The sequence below is a fragment of the Melospiza melodia genome, chromosome 15, assembly GCF_035770615.1.
Source record: "Melospiza melodia melodia isolate bMelMel2 chromosome 15, bMelMel2.pri, whole genome shotgun sequence".
Classification (NCBI taxonomy): Eukaryota; Metazoa; Chordata; class Aves; order Passeriformes; family Passerellidae; genus Melospiza; species Melospiza melodia.
In genome coordinates, this window is record NC_086208.1 from 4960484 (window position 1) to 4981189 (window position 20706).

At 41.4% G+C, this 20706-nt stretch overlaps 2 protein-coding genes across 6 annotated transcripts in view; one reads left to right on the forward strand and one right to left on the reverse strand.

The window, feature by feature from the left end:
- The window catches only part of TMEM266 (transmembrane protein 266), a 104516-nt gene that overhangs the window by 39606 nt on the left and 44204 nt on the right, over positions 1-20706 (reverse strand). For all 5 annotated transcript variants that reach the window (XM_063169476.1, XM_063169475.1, XM_063169473.1 and 2 more), the window contains 4 exons: positions 16454-16554; positions 15384-15489; positions 13168-13356; positions 3056-3210 (listed from right to left, as the gene is read on the reverse strand). In XM_063169476.1, the coding sequence (XP_063025546.1) occupies positions 3056-3210; positions 13168-13356; positions 15384-15397 (358 nt within the window). In that variant the 5' untranslated portion in view covers positions 15398-15489; positions 16454-16554. The remainder of the gene's footprint in view (positions 1-3055; positions 3211-13167; positions 13357-15383; positions 15490-16453; positions 16555-20706) is intronic.
- NRG4 (neuregulin 4) overlaps positions 18261-20706 on the forward strand; it is a 46873-nt gene continuing 44427 nt past the window's right edge. The window contains exon 1 of the mRNA XM_063169481.1: positions 18261-18352. The gene's annotated coding sequence lies outside the window, so the exon portion shown is untranslated. The remainder of the gene's footprint in view (positions 18353-20706) is intronic.

Here is a 20706-nt window from a genome sequence, read left to right on the forward strand (position 1 = left end):
TGCAGTTTTTCCAACAGAGCTCGACTGACAGACAAGGCTCCGGCTGCCCCCTGGCGACACAGAAACATTCAGCGACCGCGAATTGGGGGGCACTCTCCTGCCAAGCCGTGGGCGAGCACTGCAGGAGCTCGGAGCAGCAGCCCCTGCTCTCAGCGGATGCTGTTCCTGATTTCCTGGCAGATGCACACTGCGGGGTGTGAGTGATGCTGCTGCTTCGGGCAAGCCCCGACCCCGCGGGGCTGAGGCTCTGCTGCAGCCCGGGGGCGATTCCTTTGCACGGCTCCGTCAGGGCACAGCTGGGCACAGCCAGGGCTCCACAGGGCACAGCTGGGCACGGCCGGGCACTGCCCCTCAGCCCCACACTGCTCAGGAAGGGCTGCTGCCTTCTACCCATGCATCTGCTGCAGAACGAGGGTGGGACCACCATCATTTCCCCAACTCCTTTTCCCCAAAACTGCTGAAGATAAGGAATGAATAGCATGGTCTGTATTCCCGAGGCACTGGAACCTGCCGTAAGATTTTTTTTATTTTTAATTTTTAAAAGGAGGTGCAAGTGAATTAATACTCATCTATTTCTGCTTTTGCAGAACATCACAAGGTATTGCGATGTTATTTTGTTATTGCATGTGAGGAGCTTTGAAGACAGACTTAAAAAACCTGATTACAGAACAGAGACCTAAAACAAAACACTTTTGTTTTTATTATATGTCCCTTGATTTCTGGGATTTCTAATTCCAGTATGAATACATTTGTGCTAAAATACCCTAAAAGGTCTCTGACCTTTTCATGTGTGCGTCCTACAGCTTGTAAATGTGATGTCAACCTATGAAACCACCAGCTTTGTGCATGGGAGAAATGCATCATGCAACCAAAGACTGCACTGAAAGCAGGAGAGAAAAGCTATACTCTAAAAATGTATAGAGTACAGAAAAGCTATACTCTAAAAATGCATGGAGTACAGAAAAGCTATACTCTAAAAATGCATGGAGTACAGAAAAGCTATACTCTAATAATGTCACAGCCAAAGAAAACACCAGGTTTCTTTTCTTGTGGTTTTTCTTTCCGGTTGGTGGGTTTGGATTTCTTCTAATAAAGGGAGGCTTCCTAAGCAATTACAGTCTATAGCATGGATTAGCAGTTGTTATTAAGGACAGAACTGGCAGTGATGTGTTGTAAGGTATCCTAATGCACTGCTTGGTTTTATAAAGAATAAGGAACCCTTTAAAACTGTAATTGCATTTTTGAGAAAAATAGTTATGGGCTAATGGCTTTTCAAAACCTCAGTGTAAATGACACACATCCCTTACAAGGCACAACTAGATACTTAGATCAGCCTCACTGAGACAGCCTTTATCTGATTTAAAACAACATAGAAGGTATTCAAACTTGGCAAGGCAAAAGGCCTCAAGGCAGGATTCATTAGCTAAAATGTAAAGTAGTAACACTGTGAAGTGGAATGGACCTGAGAAAATCCATCCTGGTGCCAGGGGCCACCTCTGAACAGTGAAGCCACCTGGCTCAACCAAACACCTACAGGTCATGCACAAGGTGTAAGGTGCAGAGCCTTCAGCAGTGTCATATGCACCAGACACACTTCCTTAGAAGGGTCTTCAGAAAATAAATGGTGAGAAAATGGCTGCTTCCAGAGGAGAGTAACCAAAACTGTTGAAACTCAGAGAAATCAGTAGTCTTTAAAACCATTTGTCTTTACAGGAAGTGAAAATTCTCTACATGAACAGAAAGATGTGACACCTCAACAATATTGTTGAAAGCTTCTTCCTTAAGGCCTTATACCCACAATTCGCATTCCTGCCTTTTTTCAAAGTGGCAGACTTGTCCAAATCCTGGGTTTCCTCATCCAAAAATGGTGAGTGACCAGAGAGCAGAGAAAGTAACAGCTGTAAGGGAGTGGCCATGCCCTGAACAGTGTGTACAGTTATGGACAGATGGGTGGGAATGGGGAGCAACAGCATGGAATGACACACAGTCATTCACATTCATCTCACAGAGTTTAAGAAATGGCTGCAATTATCAATCAAGTCCCCTAAAGTCATCTCAATACAACTGCAACACCTGAATCTTTATGCCACTATGATCAATTGACAAACTCCAACAGTAAAAGGACTTCAACCTGAATAAAAATTTGGTTTGCTCAGTTTAAAGCTGCCACAGGAGACACCAGGCACTCTTGTGTCCTACGTACTCTTGCATTTATGGAATTGTCTGAAGCCCAGCTGCCATTTCAACACATCTGAGATTGCATGGAGATACTAGAGGCTGCTCCTCAACAATTAGCTTAGAGGAAAGTGCTGGTGGTGTGTCTGTGGTCATGTCAACATCATATCATAAATGAAAAAGAGAAAAAAAAAAAGAAAAAAAGGGTGTAATGGAGGAAAAGAAGAGTAGGGGGAAAAAAGATGAATTAAGAAGCAAAACAGCAGCATTAAAATTTCCATTGTGGAACCCATGTAGAGTGAATTCAGATAAAGCAAAACTCCATTTAAGCCATGATTTGACTCACAGTGTGTCAGCAAAGTAGAATGAAAATCTGTCTCATTCCAGTGCATTACAAACTAGAAGGCTGTAATTTCGAGCAGAATTAATAAGAGGTTAACACCAAGTACCCTATTTATTTTTGTATGTGCATCACTTTTGTCTCCCCACATGTGATGGGTATCAGAGATGAATGATGCACAGATTTTTCTCCTGTGCATGTACAACACGTCTGTAAAGGACAGAGCTTTGCAAGTACTGATGACAACACATGTGAATCTCTGCATGTGCACTCTGCTTGTAACCTCTGAAAATTTGTCCTGTACTGAAATTGTTATTTGACCTAGCTTTGGTCAGAATAATAGAGGAGACTGACTTCACTATACCAGGATTCCACAAGAACACATTTCTTACCTAGCCTAGTAATCATTTAAATGGTAGGGAAAAAACATTCCCAATGTCCTCCCCCTTCAAAAACCTCCCAGCAAGTTAAGCCTTTATTTCATCAAAATTAAAAAAAAAAAAATTAAAAAATCAAAATTAAAAAAATCCTCCTACTCACACTGGAGAAGCTTTATATCTATTAGGAGTTCCAGAGTCAGAAGAATCACCACCAATACTACACAGGCTACCAGGAAACTGTTGAGACTTGCACTGAGCAAAAATACCTGCCACACAGCTGCTCGTCTCCCACAGCACGGTTTTAGCCAGTTAGATCTAAGGAAATAAAATTAAGGGAAAAACAAGAAAAGAAAAGAAGTAGTAGTGAAAAAGGAAAAGAGCTAAAGAGCAGTGAACTCAAAATTGTAAGTTCTGCTGTTATGGATACACTCAGCAATAATGCACAAAGACTCTGCCAAGTTCACTTTCACTGGATTCTTTTACTGAGAGAAATGTAAGAAAAACCTTCAGCCTGGGACCTCCCCAGCTCTGGAGTGCACTGGTGTGTACTGAGTCATGCAGCCTTAATTATCATACACACATTTCTGCTTCCCTCCTGTCTCACTAGTTCTCATGTGCTCTTATTTTGACACACATGCTGCATTCATTTACCGGTGAGTACCAAGGCAAGGCAGGACTCTGCTGTTTAGAAGCTAAAAAGTTTTTAAAAATAATTTCTCTGCTACTGAATTTTCTGGCCATGCACCTTTTCCCTGCTCTACTATGATACAGATCTGATAAGGGCTGCAACAATCAGTCCATGACATCATGGAAAAGAACAACAGGAATCTGGGAAGCACCAAAGCAGCAGCTCAGTGACTGCACAGCTACACCTGACAGCAGCAAAGGCACAGTCTGGCAGTGGCCAGGCTCTCTCACTTGGTTACTTGTCCACCACCTCTCATCAGCCTGTCTGTGGATCAGGCCAAGAATTACCTTGCCAGAGTTTGGGAGACAGCCTGGTTTGGATGAGGTCACCCTTTTTCAGCGGAAAAATAAGGTTTAGGCAGGATGCAGGAAGCTGTGAGGAGGCTGAGCTCTGAGGAGCAGAACACAGGAGGGGAGCTGATGAAGCAGTACACGTTGCACTACTGTTGTGCTAATGCAGATAAACATTTACAAGAAGGCTGTTAAATTTTTTTTAGGAGTACTCGTAATAGGAGTAACAGTAGCATGGACTCCAGATGCATGAAGTCCATCCCGATTCTGTTCATCTCCTAACTCCTCCCCTGAGTATCACATCATCTCTCATCACACTGCTCTGCAAGGTTCCTGTACTGGCTCACCTCACAAAGTTCAAATGGGATGTTTGCCTGACACTTCAGATTTTCAAAGCACTGTAAATACCCATTAGGTAATGAAAAGCTGACATGATTTATTAGCCAGGGTTTAAAAAGCTGCAAGTGTGGTGCAGTAACCCCACTGACTGACTAAAATATCACAACACAGAAATCAGAGGTGTACAAGAAGATATGGTGATGCTGATCAATTCCTAATAAACAGCTCTAGACTCAGTAACTCACACTATAATCAAACACTTGGAAAAACATCACAAAATGTTCTCTGACATACTCACAAATGAGGGAGAAAGCGATGCCAAGCAGTGCTCAGAGACTTGACACTTTCAAGCAGCTTCTCAGAATTAAGCACATCAACAACACTTGGAGTCAGATTGCCTGATTGCCTGACTGTAAAAGACCTCCTCAATTGACTCTCAAAGCTTCTGAGAAGATTTGACAAGTGTTACTATCAACACCTTGCCCTTAGGTTAAACTTTGTTATGGCTCCAGCCTGGATACAGAACGCAATAGATTTCAAATAGGTTGTGTTAAAACATAAGGCAAAAAAAGGCATTAGGATAGGGGCCTTTTTGCCAGCTTGATCTTTTAATAGCTTTCATTTTACATATCTCAAAACAGGGTAATTTGTTTTTAATGCAACTATGATTTTAGGCTTAGGGCTGAAGTTTTTTAGATATTTCTAAAAACAATGAGGGGGGTGGCTCTGTTTAAACAGAACAGGCTTTAGTTCTAGCCTCTGCTTACATTTATGTTCCCTTTTCCAAAGGACCCATTATGCCAGTATTTTAATACTGCAGGGCAGCTTTTCCTATTCACAGAATCATCAGTAGAGGGCCCAAGTACCTATCTCTAAAAGCTCTGCAAAGTCAAGATTTTGAAATATACCAAATGCACCAGTAAGAATAAACCAACTGTAATACTAAGCATACAATACACATAATCATGATAATTATTACTCAAGCTGCTAGTTACTTATAGAATCCTAAATAACGTGGCATTATTTTGTCTGTTCAGTATTATTACTCAATATTATTAACACCAATTCTAAAAAGCTTCTGGATGAAACTACCAGTTTGCAATTGATAAAGCAATCAGCTTAAGAGGTCAAGTGGAGCTCATGTGCTCATTTCCACCTCTACCATACTCATAAAATATATAAACTGTTTTCAAAGACACAAAAGGATTTAAAATTTAAGCACTAGAGAACCACCCTCAGTTCTGTATCTAACTTGCTACACCCAGGTGAGCTTGTTACCACCTGCACAGCCCTGTCTGCAGGCTGGCACATAAACCAGTACCCTGACCCCTAACACACACACACACCCCTCCCCTCTGGAGCCTGTTCTAGGAGTGCAGTCTCTCTCTCTCCCCTCTGATGGGCAAGGGCTCATCTATTCACAGAAATCTGGGTTTGGAGAAAAACAAACCCCTACCAGAATTAGTGTGGGTTTGAACTTACCTTCCAAATTCTGGCCATTTCACCAGTGACACTGCAAAGCCACATTTGAAATTTTAAGCTCAGAAGAAAGGCAGCTACACAGAATTTTCAAAAAACCCAACAAACCAAAATATAACTTACACAACTCCAAAATTTATGAAGAGATTTCATACTAATCATAGATAAGTAAAAGACCTTTTCCCCTCACTTCAGCCAAAAAAACCCCAAACCAAACAAAAAAAACCCAATTGCCAAAACCCCACAAACTAGCAAAAAAGTGCCCTATTCTGTTCAGAGAATAAGCACACATTCTATTGGTGTCCTGACTCTGACTGTGTTTGCTTGAATTCACACACAAGTGTGACTTTGGGAAACATTCCTGCATGATTTCAAACAGGTCAATCAGGTATTTCAGCTATTTTTTAAATATCATTTACCTTTCTTGCAATGCCTGGATGAAGTAAATAAACGTACTAGCACAGGAAATTTTTAATTGTTGGTGACATTGAGCTGTAAAGCTCTGTTCTGAGACATTAAAATATATTTAGTGGAATTTTACCAGGGGTAGTTTTTTTAAAGATACTTTCACACATGGCTTCATCCAAAACCAATCTGTCATCATCCTGTTAGCCTTACTAATAAACAGCTTGGGAAATACAGAACATAAGGCAAAACTGGTAAAGGTTGAACATATTTGTCTGGTAAGGAACCACTACAAACAGTTTTTTCAAGCTGTTAACAGCTGTCACTGTTTCTATTTTCTGGCATTGTAAACAAATACCCCAAAATCTGCATTATACCTTACCCTGTCTTTTTTTTTTTTTCCTTTCTTTTGGCAAAACAGCAAGTGTTTGCACCTCACAAGATGGTTATGATCAGAAAACAGAAGGATGGATGAGATCCAAATTGCTATCTGAAGGAGCAGAAAGGCCATGGTCAGGAAGTGGCAGGAACACAGGCTAAATAACAAACCAAAATGTGCCTGAGCCAACACAGACAGCAGAGCCTCACAGCAGGCTGCAGGGAGCAGCTGGAGCCCTGGGGCAGGAGCTCCAAGGAACACACACAGCTCTCTTATGGACTTCTACAAGCCTGGTAGAACTACAGAACTTGAAATATTGACAACACTCTCATCTTTTTACCCCTAAAACTTGTACGATTTCAAACCCCATGGAAGACTTCTTGGAAGACTCCTGCAAAACTCTGCTGCTCAAATGGCAAGAGAGATTCCTCCATTTTTCTCCCCAAACTCACCCAAGGCCAGTTCATACACACTCATTCTTGTGCCAATATTATTCTTTGCTTGATTAGGTCTTTTCCCCAGCTGGCAGTCTGTCCACAGTAGTGGCAGCCACGTGTGTAATTCAATTAAAGCCCTGCTTTTTGTGGAACAGACACTCAGCCTCTGTAACTACCCTAGCAGCCTCTTCTGCTTGTGAATACAGACAACTGGAGCAGGAGATAATATTTTACAATAGGCTTAATTAAGTAATTACATGAATGCTTCCCAGCTCTATTTGAAATACTTGAAGCTTTCTAGGATCATCTGTCCTTTCTTTATAGGTGTACATCACACCATTTGCTCATCCCGTGATTATCTGGCCTTTTACCCCTCTCAGTAGAAAACTGCTAGTCAGATTTTGCCTTTTTATGCTAAAATCTTTAGCGCAATATAGCATCAGCCTCAAAAACTCCCTTTAAGAAACATGGGAACAGCCATACTAGAATATACTGACCCAAGGCTTGGCACCCTGTCTCCAACAGTGGTCACGAGCAGATGTCTCAAGATGTCTCAGAACACAGCAAACAGAAATCCTTCCCCTTACCATTCTCACAGAATCCAACTCTTTTCCATTTTGTCACTTCCTGAGACAGATGTGTTTTCTCAGGCTGTATTTAGTGAACTTCAGTGACTTTCTCTTCCACAAACTTGTTCAACCTCCCCTTGTGGGGATAAGCTGCTCTCAGCCACACATCCTTCAGAAAGCAGCTTCAGGCATCTACTGCCCTCTGTGCCAAGAGCAAACTCCTTTTGTTTCTTTGGAACTGGGCTTTAATCTATTAATGTACCTTAGAGACTGTATTGGGAGGGGGGTGTGTGGGTGTCAAACCTATTTTAACCTCTCTGTGCCACAGACTTTGTATTATCAATCAAATCTCAATCAGCCTTATCTCACCCAGCCTGCAGAGTCCCAGTTTACATTAATCTCCAATGGAAGATGTATCACATCTTTGATCACTGCTTTCCTTTGATTCTTTTCCAGTTCTTTTATAGCTACCATATTCTTTCTGACAGGGATCAGAACTGCACTCAAGACATGGACTAAGCCTGGATATACAGAGAGGCACAACAACAGCCTCTTATTCTCTGCTTTTTCCTAAGCAATCCTAAGATCTGATTTGCTTTTACACTGCTGCTCAGCATTTAGCTACTATTTTTTTTTTTACAGACCTACCTTCTAGACAAATACTCCTCTTTTCCACATTTCCTCTTTTCCTATGGCTTATCCATATTTCAATATTTGCCCCAAGTCATATCTTCCCCAATTTACAAAATTAATTCCACTGTCAAGCCAGACAAATTAGACTAACGTCTTTTCCAGTCTCCAATAAAGAGCTTTGCAAACAGTGATTTGTGGGTTACAAATGCTACATTTCTATCCTCAAAAACTGTCTGGGAAAAGCAAGTTCTGTTGGAAAAATACAGTAAAATTTCCAAACCAAAAAACTCTTAAAATCGCTGAGCTAGAAAATTAATTCTTTGTCTTACTTACAGTACTGCTCTCTCTACCAATTGATAAAATACATGGGGGGAACATACTCAAAGCACTGATATAAACACAGTAATGAACTACTCTGGAAAACAAAATTTACCAAGAGAAACACTTAAAAGGCTGTACAGAAACAGACATTTCTAAATCACTGAACACCTCTAACATAGCCCAAAATTTCATGTTTTCTCTACTGAAGAGCTGGGCACCTCCGGTTCTGTTGAGCTGACTGCTCCTTTCTGCTGCAGTGCAGCTCTGTTTTGGACCACAGCACCGAGAGCAGCAGTGACAAAGTGCTGCACAAAGAACAGATCAGCACTACAGGCTCATTCACTGCATCCTCATGGCAGGATATTGCACCATCTTTCTGGATTCAGACTATGACTGGCAGCTAAAACTAAATTACAACTCACTTTTGTAAATAGGAGTTTGCTTGCTACATGAAATAGTTGTGCCCTCCACAACCCCTGCACTTTATCTTGGGCTTGAACCTCATTATTCACCATTATTCCAGATCCAAGATCTGCAGAGGTGCAGAAAACTTTTCAGAAAATGGACTATTTTTAATTACACCACCAGATAAAGACAAGAGAAGCAGAAAACAAGAGAAATGTGATAACTTATCTTTTAGATAAAGCACCTTTAAGTTTTGTAGAAAGCACAAGTAAAATACCTCAAAAAAATCAAAGTAACATCTGAAAGATTAATCTGAAAAGCAAAATAATAGCACCTACTTGGTACAATTACAGAAGACACACTGAAGGAACAGACTTTTTTCCCCCAGGATGGGTGAATACATCTACCAGCAGAATCTTGTAACCAGTTAAAAATGAGAGTTTCCAACTCTTCTCTGTGTTAACTTCAGTATCGCTGTAAACTTCTGTTCAGTTTTGGTTTCCCTTCCTTTCTCTCTCTCTCCTTATGGTTTTCTTTGATATTCCCACTGTTTAATGCACTTTCTAGCTGTGACCATACAAATCTAAGGCTATGAACAGATGATCATACATAAATTATTAAATTAAAACAGCCTATTTACAGCTAATGTCAAATGAGTTGCATTAAATGTGAAGTCACAAACTTTACAGTTTTGATGTAAAACATAGGATTTGAAAACACTTTCATGTTTCAATTGTTTAACATTAAAACTCAAGAGCTGCAATTTAAAACAAATACAATAAATAATTAAAAAATTGGTGTACATCTCTCCCCCTTGTTTCTCAACTCCAATAAACACAGATCTTCATCAAGAGAGAGGCTGATTGTCTATCTGCATATTCACACAATAAATACACTCTGTAGTGCAACTATCTGTCAATATTTTATCATTTATTGTGATTGATACCTATTAACTGGAACTTATATAAACTATAGGAAAGATAGTTTTTCCTTCTCCATGTAATACTTTCTGCATGTTGTCAATTTTTTCTGCTATTCTCCATCACTTTTATTGGACTTGATGCAAAAAAAAAACAGACGAGAGAAACTATTTTTTGAAAAACAGAATACTTGATTGGAAAAAAAATAAGAGTGGCATTTAAAGCAATCTTAATATTTAAAAATCATCTCACCTTTCTGGGTGATTAGTCTCCTTAAAGAAATGCTGGCACCCTCTTTCCATGCAAACTGAGTTCAATACAACTACAGCCTCTCCACTAAATTCAGGACAACACATTTTGTATCTTGTTTGAGGGTTTCAGGTAGAGCAGAAAGGTTTTTCTTGCCTGATTACCCTTTCACTACCTACAGGTGTACATCAGGGACAGGCATAACTTGCCTCTAACCTGCAGTCCTTTCTTTCTTGCTTAGCACAGGGATCAGCATTGTCATCTCAATGTCTGACAAAACCAGCTCAAACTGTGCACAAAATGCCTCCAACAACACCAACAAACAGGAACTGACTGCCCTGAGACTTTGATATGAAAGACAAAGACCTCTCAAACTGCACAAAGTAAGACTTTATTCCAGTATTAAAGCCACAGGAATGGCAGCTTAGATACAGTCTGTCTAACAAGTTAAAGACAAACCATAACTTTCTTTCTTTTTCCTTTTCATTTCTCTCTTTTCTTGTTGGAGGGGTAGCTAGTGTGATGCCATGTGAGAGTTTCCAGGCACACAATGAGGGTTATGACCCACCTATTCCTGATCACCTATTAATAATCAGCTTTATTAGGAGAAATATTCCCTCAGATGAAACAAAAAGCTCCCCCAGGGAGCAACCAGGTCAGATTTGTGCTTGGACCCTGAACACCTTGCAGCCTTAAAGAAGAAAAGGTTGAGGAAAACCTTGTGTGCTCCTTGGGGTGCACAGAGCAAAACCATTAAATAGAAGACTCCTTTCCTGCCCTCTCCTTCATCCCTAGCCTGAAGTCTCCCTTGGAGAGAGGAAATGGAGACTCACTGGTGAACACCCAGAATATCTCCCCCTGCACCCTGCACAGCAGCACTGGGGTAACAGAGCCTCAGTCACAAAGATGGATGCTGGCAGAAACTACAGGGATTTTTGCCATTTTCTGCCACCTGTTGTGCTGCCCTCCCCACATGCCCCTCTTTGCACCTGAGGCAGATGTGGCTGCCAGTCCCTGGATCCAACTGATCTGACCTGCCCCACCTCCTCACGGGATTGGAGCCATTCACAAGGAACAAGGCCATGAGAAAGAAATGACACCACATCCATAAAACCAGACACATTCCCAACCAAGCCAGGAGGTGGCTGGATAGTATTTTACTTTGGTAAACAGGGATAGTATTTTACTTTGCTGCTGGGCTTATGAAGCCCAGCTCTGCTCCTAAATTTCTCAGGGCATCAGTTGTCATAGATGCTTCTAAAAGGAACAAGCCACCATTCCCACAAGGCAGCTGAACACACTTAGCCAAAATGCATTGGTATGCCCAAATTTAAGCTCTGAACTTTCTTCAGAGAATGTGCTCTACAGCTGGGAGGTGTGGAGGGCACCTGCTTATTTCCATTCAGACTGACAAAGCCACAAAAGAAGTCTGAGTGAAGGGAGAGATCTCTGCTGAGGAAAAGAATGACAGGCCTGTTTCCATGTTTAAGACTGCAAAGCTTCTCAAATGGTTATAGTGAGAGACCTGTGCCCTTTGGCACAGTGAAGAATTGAGTTTCAGATCACAAAAATCTATAAAAATGCATATTTGAACTAAACTGGTACTGACTCAGCACCAAAATAGCCTGAGGATTACACCTGCATACTTAAATTAATTTTCAAGTGCCTCTTTTGCTATGCAGGGTATTTTATGTTACAGTTGTAGCGTACTTATATAACCTACTCGAAATGTATTTCCCCTTGTTTGCAGTAACAGCCTTTTGGAGAAGTCTCATAAAGTCCAATTTGGGAAAGCAATTAAAGGCAAGAGCCTTCCCCACATCTTGCTTCCTGAGTACCCCCCAGAATACCTGCTGAGCTCAGATCAAGCAGGTCTCTGCTGATTACAGAGCACAGGTTGAAACGTACTGAGCTGTTAATAAATGGGGCCTTATAAAACCTTTCAAAGCCTTCAGCAGGGGGCATTCTCCATGGCTCACTGGGAAGGGCTCTCCCAGGACCTCAGTGACAGAGGAGTAGCTCTGTGCTCAGTGTGACACCCAGGGGAACAGCAGGCACAGAGCCAGGGAGGGCAGGCCCCAGTGCCCAGCCCATTTCTGTCCCGAGGGATGTCAAACACAGAGTTATCATTCCTGGCAAATGCACCCTCCTGATCAGCAATCCAGCAATTGTACCTCTATCCCCTCCTTCCCACACACACCAGAAGTCCACCCCAGCACTCTGCTGCCCTCACTGCCCTCTGCTGCAATTCAAGCTTTCAAGCTTTTTACTTCTTGTCTTGAACATCATGGAGATCAGTACCAGGCTGCTCCCTTCCCCACTGAAGGCTCTTGGAAGCTCCCCTCAAAGTCTCTTTGTCTTGTGAAACACAGTTATTCCAATCAGTACTCCACAGCAGGTTTTCTGAGCCTCTAATCATTCTCACTGCCTTCCTCTGGATTCTCTCCAGCTGACCCAAATCTTTCATGAAGAATTTAGTACAGCAGTGCACCTACAGCCACTTCAAGCCTGAACCAGGCATAAGGATGACTTCTAATGTCCTGTAGGACATCAGTGCTACATAATCTGACACTGGGCTATGTTTGGGCACATGCTATGAACTGATTAGGATCTTTTATTGCAATGAACCTGGAAACACCTTTCTATGAAAACAGGAGCAGTATGCATATACTGTGCACATTACCAAAGACAACATTCTCACATCAGCACACGACCCAATGCACATTACTGGGTGGCAAGTACACTCTCTGCCCTGCAATCAGCAGTACCAGCCATTATCTCTCAGTCAGGAGATGCACAGTTATTTCCAAGAGTCACAGCAGCCAACTCTCAGCATCCTCAAACACCTTTCTCAAGGAGCTTTCACCAGACTATTCTGCTTGTCTGACAGGCCAGGTATTTCATCTGTTTTTTTCCTGAGATAAAGCTTCCAGACTGTGGTCAAACAGTACCTATGAACCACTTAAAACAATAAAACAACTCTGAACCAGCCCAGATTAGTGATATTAGAAAAGGTCTCTTCCCTCCTGTGACAATAATTTTACACAGAGTATAAGGACAACTGGCTGCACTTATCCAGCTCAAGGTTTGCTATTTAACAGGTCATGAAAGTCCTGCAACCTAAAACTAGATGACAAAAATCTGCCCTTTGTACCTACCCTTCTCTTTGGTACTCCTCATCCAAATTTGGCAAAAGCTGGGACCCAGCCACAGACAGATCAAGTGCAGCTAAAGGTAGATCTCGATAAGCAAAATTAACAAGCTGCACAGGAGCAATGCTTTTGGTCTCTTCTTCCACTTGTTGGGAAATGATCTCAACTTCTGAAACACTGCCTTCAATTGTAGGCCTGGAAAAGTAATAAACACACATACACACAGAAACAAATAGAAAGAGCAAGCAAGTAAAAGGCAGTTAGAGACAAGAACTTCATGGAATCCTAAAGAGCCAACAACTTCAAAGGCCTCTGCAAGGTCATTGAGGAGGTGTTGTCATTAAAGAGGAAGATCAAATCTCTCCAAATTTCAGTAGATCTCACTGTAATCAACAGAAACCTCACACAGGAGAACAACTTTCACTCTGCTGAATCTGCTTCAGAAGCACTAAATAGAAATGGCTGTGTATAAACAAATAGAGAAAAAATGCACAAGCCCAAAAGGAAAATATTGATGGAAAACAGAAAGAAGACGTGTAACTATGCCAACTAAAAACTCACTGCTTTTTAAGTTAGATTGGTGAGCAGTGAATAGCTAGGCCTTTTAATACTATATACAAACCAACTGTTAGCTACTAGGTGCAGTCAGACCCCTCCTCCAGCAGATTTGAATACTGATTCAAACAGTTTTGATGGATGGCAGCTTTGTTACACTCACCTAAAAAGGATCATTCTGTTACAAGTTATTTCAAAATAGTACTGAAAGGGAACAGTGATTCAGGAGAATTATGGCCTCCTCCATAAAGATTATCTTAAGTAACCTTATGCACAGCTTCTAAATCTGATCAGGTATTCTTACAGCAGCCCACTATCAATAATGGGAACTCCATGCAGCTAAAAACAGTCTGACAATGTGTATGTCTCCCACATTCAGAACAAGATACGACTTCTGCAGGAATTTTATCTGTTATGCACAGCACGACGTGGCTCAGGAGACAGCCTGCATGTCAAGGGCTGATCTTTGCAGCACCCAGCAAAGCTGCTTGCCCTGTTTGATTCCAAGGATGTGCAAGCACAAACTTATCCAGCTTTCTTCTAGGGGAGCCTGGTAATTTTGGAAGAAATCTCAGGCTACTGTCGGAGGTTTACAGCAGGTATAAACATACTCTTTTTCCATAGTTAAAATGTTCTTAGCACCCTGTGTTATTTGACTGCCAAAATGGCATTTTATTTTAAAGAAGCTTATTAAAATCTTCCAGCAATTTAAGCAACCTGGTTAGCCGTTCCTTTTTTTCCCCCCAAAATAAGAGGCTACTTCAGAGGATCACTTAACTGGTACATCTTGTATAAGGATATCATTTAACAATGTGGGTGAAGGAACCAAAGTTCTATGCTGAAAGTTTCCACTGATCTGAGTCTTACCATTAGACTAATTCTTTCAGATGGAAGACATTATTCTTGAATTAAAAGGAACTAACTGCTGCCAGAGTTACCAAGAAAGTAACATGCTGTTATATGTAGACTATTTGGCAGGGAAAGGCTGCAGCTGTGCCATACTGTGGCAGAAAAAGAAGGTAAAAGGAAGTACTATCTGAACTACCTAAAAGCTTTTATTTTATTCATGTCCAACTAATAATGGAAAGTAATGAGATTCTTTAACTTCCAACAGAACTGCATTCTTCTGTAAACAAGAATCTTCTGATTCTGAAATCAGAAACACAGAGGTAAAAGCTAATTTTAGCAAGAATTTTCTTTGCTTTTCACTTTTAATGCCATCCTGTGGACCTCTACCTCTGTAAGTCCAAGCTGGTTCAGTTTTGCATGAAAGAGCATGCAATGATCCAATTTCCAGTAGCATAAAAGAAACAGGAAATGGGTTGGTGCAACCTTCCCTCTCCCAATAATACTGAGTTTCTTATTCTTAGACAGACTATATGACAAATAAAGGCTGATTTGATTGAAAAGAAAAGCAAACAGACTGGTGTTGGCAGACAGATTTGGTGGCAAGAGAAATAAACAGATCTGAAAATAACATAACATACTAGTTTTCAGCCACTGCTGTTAGTAATACACATCAGACATGCTTACAGCATCATCCATGGAGTTTCTGCTAACTCACAATCTTTAGACAAATAGAAAACCTCCAGGATGTCACATCACTGTCCTCCAGGTAGCAGCCTGTTCCCTTTCATTTAAAGTAATTTGTATCACATGGTACTTACTGAGGATTGGTCATGTTGGAGGATGCCACCAGATCAGCAGTGCTTCCAATGTTTAACTACTTCCAGCTGCTCTGCATTAAAGCTCTAGCTTGGCAAGATCAGGTCTCTGTGAGAAGCAAAACAAGGTTATCTGAAACACAGCTGAAAGAAATCCAAAGGGCTACACTGACTTCTGTTGTCATGTTGCAAATGTGATTAATAGGTTCGTTCCCCTCCCATGATTCTTTTTCAAAGTATTTTTATTCCAGGATAATTCCTCCATATTATGGAAGCTGTAAAGTTACAGTGCATTTACTTTTACACATTGACACATACATAATTCCATAAGAACAAGGTCTTGTTTCAATCCACTAGATTGTTGAGAAAATAACCAAGATCAGAGGGGGAAGGGAATTTTCAGAGAAAGCTTCAGGAGCATAAATTCTATTGGAAGACAAATTTTTACACATTCTAGATTAATATTGTCAATGAAGTTTGGGGGTTTGTTCTCCATTTTTGAGTTTGAACTGTTCTTGACTCCCTTTGCCATCTTAGGCAGTCTCTTCCAAAAATTAAATCATGTCATCAAACATTCTAGATGGGCTGTTATCAGGATAGTATTCTGACCAACAAAACCCAGTAACACATTTGGAAAAGGCAAAATCTCCACTTGTCCTGTACCTGGAGCAATGCACAGCCACCAGAGCAAAAGAGGACAAGGCTGTGAGAATGAAACCTACTGATACACAGGTTTGGGGAGCAGGAAAAACAAGGAATACCACACAACAAACAAAAGCTCTTAAAAATCTTGAGAGACCTTGTGAAGCTATTAGGAAGATTAGATGCTACAAAATTTTTAAAAGTAACAGAAAAACAGACTCTAATTTTGATTAAACAGAACTAAATATTGGCAAATTGGAATTGCTTACAATAACACCAATAATCATGAAAAATGCTCTTATACTAAACTTTACCCTAGCATCACTTGCAGGCTAAATTGTTAGTCAAGTATTTGCAGTGGAGACATACAAATGTAGCTACATTAAGATCCTTAACCATCACATCATACAAAAAAGTAAAATTGAACTTACATCTTTTGTAGAGCCATTTCCAAGGCTTTATTCCATGTTTTGTAATTTTACAAAAATGCAAAATGTAGCCAATGCATTTTCACATTTTCCAGTTAATGTGCCTGAAAAAGATGCAAAAAAAAAAGTTCTACACTGTGATCACCCTCCTCAGGTAGATAAGTAAGCCAAAAACTTAATTTCATATGAAGAGGACAACTTTAAAACAAAAGACTACACATACTTTAGAAAGACACAAACCTTCCATTTGTTTACAATCTTGGACGGAGTAAGAAGGAAATGTTTTTCAGGTAAAAGCTTTGCTAACACAGCAGAAACTTGATTTCATATCCATTCAAGTCTGAATGGGAGTCTATTCCCTGGTCTTTGCACACTTTAAATTATTTCATTTACTATATCCCCTAAGGCAGCAAAATACTATAACATTTGCCTAAATTTATGAATATTTCAATCACGCAGAGCTTTCTGATGCAAACTCTTGCACCTACCAGCACAGCAAAACTACAATATAAGACTCAGACTTGTTTTGCAATGTTAGCTCCCTAACATCTCACCTTCAGCTGACATTTTTACAACACAAAACAACCCCAAACAATTCTGAATGAAAAATTTTACCCAAATCAGTTCATCTAAGCACTCAGTATGAGAAAATGGTCAAGGCATGAGATACTGTGCACCTGTCTTCTGAGAGTGAGAAAACAGAATCCTGCTCTAACTGCATTTGCAGGCCAGGGGAATAAAAAGTACATGGGGATCCAGTTGATTTAGGAAATGGGAATAAGACTGATGGAAACTGGCCTCAGAGGACAGACAAATGTACATGTGGAAGCTTCTTAACCTTGTAAAACCTCATCATTTGTTCAGGAGACAGCACAGTGCTGGCAAGCCCAGCCTCATGTCCAAAGGGGACTTAGAAAAGAAAGCAGTGACACAAACTGTACCTCTAGATTTTAAGAAATCTTATTTTTTATATTAATCCTAAGATTCTGGGGAATGGGCCGGGACACAAACATGAAATATTTGTCCCTCCTTTCTCTTGCTTTCCCAAAGCTGGAGCACATTTTTATTTAAATAGAAGAGTGTTTTCCAGCTCAGAATTGTGTTTCCAGCTTGGCATGTAACTTTGAGATTGTCTTTAAGTCATTAGCCTTCAACCTTAAGACTCTTCCTCAAGCTATCAATTTTAAGTTTCTTCAGATCCTGGGCCTAATGGATTCTGGAATTAAAGGCCTTTAGAAATCTTAAAAGTTTCCTCTAGTTTTCTAGAGAACGTAATGTCAGTGAAAATACAAAAGATTCACAACATTACAATAAGAATGGGAGAAAGTACAGAGAAAAGTCTCATAAGAAATTGTTGGCTTCTTTTGAAGCTGAGGATTTCAATGCATCTTCCCAATTATGACTCTGTGAGGCCCATAAATATGTTTCTAACTAGGCAGGAGAGTGAAAAGTTCTTTAGACCATTTCTGGTTTTCACATAATTAGCAGTACAGAACCAAAAGAAACCAAACTAGACTGGTACTAAATCCAGTTATTAGACAAATCAAACATCTGGAACCAAAGATTTCATTCTAAGAACCAACCAAATCACAAATATATTTGTGAGAAATCTCTCTTTTGTCACTCCTGGAAAGTATTATGGGCAACCTTCCAGACCAAATGCAATAAATGTATATGAATTCATGGCTTTAGAGTGTATGGGACGGGCTGGGGCAGAGGCAGCAGCCCCAGGCAGGCCAGCGCCCCCTGCCGGAGCTGGCAGCGCTGCAGGCAGAGCTCGCCCTGCACAGGGAGCAGAGTCCAGCGCCAGCCCGGGATCGCTCCGTGCCCCGGGGAGCCAACAGGGACAGGGAGAGACGGGGACCGAGCTCCTGGAGCCCTCCTGGAACGCACGGTGCAAACGTGAGTAACCACTGGGAAATTACTGATGGGTTAGCTCAGGAGACAAGTCAGGAAGTGCAGTAAGAAGACAAAAGATGTAATAGGTTGTGTATATGTATCTATCTATCTATCTCCTAAATGGATGACTGTGATTCATGCTTCTTTCCAGGCTTCATGCAAGCAACATAAAGAAGTATCTTAATATATACTGGTATTCTGCAAAAACATTTTTTTACCATCCACTCCACCTCATCTGTTTTTAACTTCCTTTAAAAAAAAAATCACATTTCAGAGCAACATAAACAACTTGAAATTTCCACAAGAAATTTCTTTGCAACTGGCTTGTGTTTAAAGGCAGCAGGGATCAGCAGGGAAATTCTATTCTTTTAAACTTATCTCCTGCTTGCATTCCTACAGGATTTTCCTGTAGGCAAAGAGTGGAATGACATTGCTCTTCTCCCTGCCAACAAAGAGCAACTTTTGGGTATTCCATCCATCACCTGAATGAAAATTTTTCCATGCAGCCCTTTCCCCACCTAACACACTCAATGCTCAGTAGACAAAAATGCTTCATCTCTCATGGTCTCATCTGATGGAATTACTAACAGGTCCAGAGTTTTTGGCTTTTTTCCCCCCCTTGGTAGAGTTGAGAGTAGGCAGCACACAGCACTGGCTGAGCTGCCACGTGAGCACAGGCAATGCCCAACCCTGAGAGCTCAGCAATTCTGCTGTTCCGTGGCTTTCCAGGGGAGATGGTGCAGCAGGAGCAGTTCCCAGAGTTTAACAGAAACAGTCTGGAAGGGAGTTCTGACAAAAGAAAGAACTGTCCCACTAGTTTCTAGTGCAAGCAGTGTAACAAGCAGAAACATTCAGTGCACTAAATGACTGATGTCCTGTATGTACCAAGAGGACAGTGCAATCTAATGGGAAGCTGATCTAAGCTTGCAGCTGGCAGCCCAGCTTCAAACGTGTGGGATCACAGCTCTTCACCCTCTTTAGCACCCAAGGGAGTTGTAGCCCAGCCACTGAGCTCTTTCTGAGGCAAGATCTTCAAACTGCTTCCAAGTGCTGTCCTTGCCTTGCAAGCCCTCCAGCTTTGCTCTGTTCCCTGCACCCTCACTACCCACGGCAGTGCTCCCAAGGCTCCTGCCAGGAGTTTTTGGGCTGGCTGTGCTGTTCCCCTCTCCTGTGCAGGGCCCTGGCAAACCCCTGCCCTCAGCTCCCCCTGTGCAGGTGCTGGGGTCATGCTGGAGCAAAGGTTCTGCCGCTGGCCTTGCCCAGCCACGTCGTGCCCCAGTTCATTTGTTAATGTTTACATCGATCTCCTATTGTCAGTCACCACACCTTGGCAGCAGCTTGCTAATGGGAGATAAAATCTCGCTGAAACAACAAAAAGCATAAAACAGAGTTTGGAAAGCGTATGCTGAAGCATAGCACATGGCATACATACACTAAGCTAAAACAAAAAACAAAACTCCAATAGCAAACTTAAAAAAAATAAAAATCTATACTCCACTGGTGCATGAAAACCATGGCTTTTAGCATTGATTCAAGCACAGTCTTACAAAATATGTGTCACAATGTAGTGGGCCCAGCTGGGGGTGGGGAGTAGGAAGATTATTTAATTTAAGCCTTTTGCACCAAAGTCCCTCCTAACTTGTACCCTATTCAGCTGAGCTGAAGTCAAGACATGATTCAGAGCTGTTTGCTGCACTTGCTCATGTTCTGAGGCGAATTATCATGAATCTGTAAGCTCCTGTACAAAATTCAGATGCTGACTGAAGCACCCAAGTTTGTGCCCTTGCACAAAACCAAATTCTGACATGTTCTTGTAATAAGTCTCCCAAGAGCAGCTTAAAACAGCTGGACAGGCTCAGAGTTTGCATTCAAAGGAAATGCCACAGGCCCCACTCAAGGGGACACTGCTGTTGCTGCAAGGTGGAGTCTTGTGTTCTCACCAGCTCCATCTCCTTCCTCTGCCCACACCCCCATCCATCAAAGAAAAAAAAAAAAGCAGGATGGCTTCTCTGATACAGGTCATAGTACAGCTCCAAAAATAGCTGTGCCAGCAAAAGTGAGAGTGCAGGGCAAGGCACTGTGCACAGCCAAAGAAACAAAGCACACAGAGCAGAAAGATTTCACATCAGAAATAGTCCAAGATGATGTGCAGAGCCCTGGCCATTGGCAATATCCAACTGGAGCAAACATGCAGCATGAAATCACTGAAGAGACTCAGGAGGGCTGCTCTGGGGGTTTTTCTCCTTTTGTGTCACACTGGAGCTTTTTACTCTGAATCTAGTCCCCATCAAGAAACAGAATTTTGCTCCCTTTGTGCAAACAAGTTACATTCTTATCTCAGTCTATAGGTTGAAAGC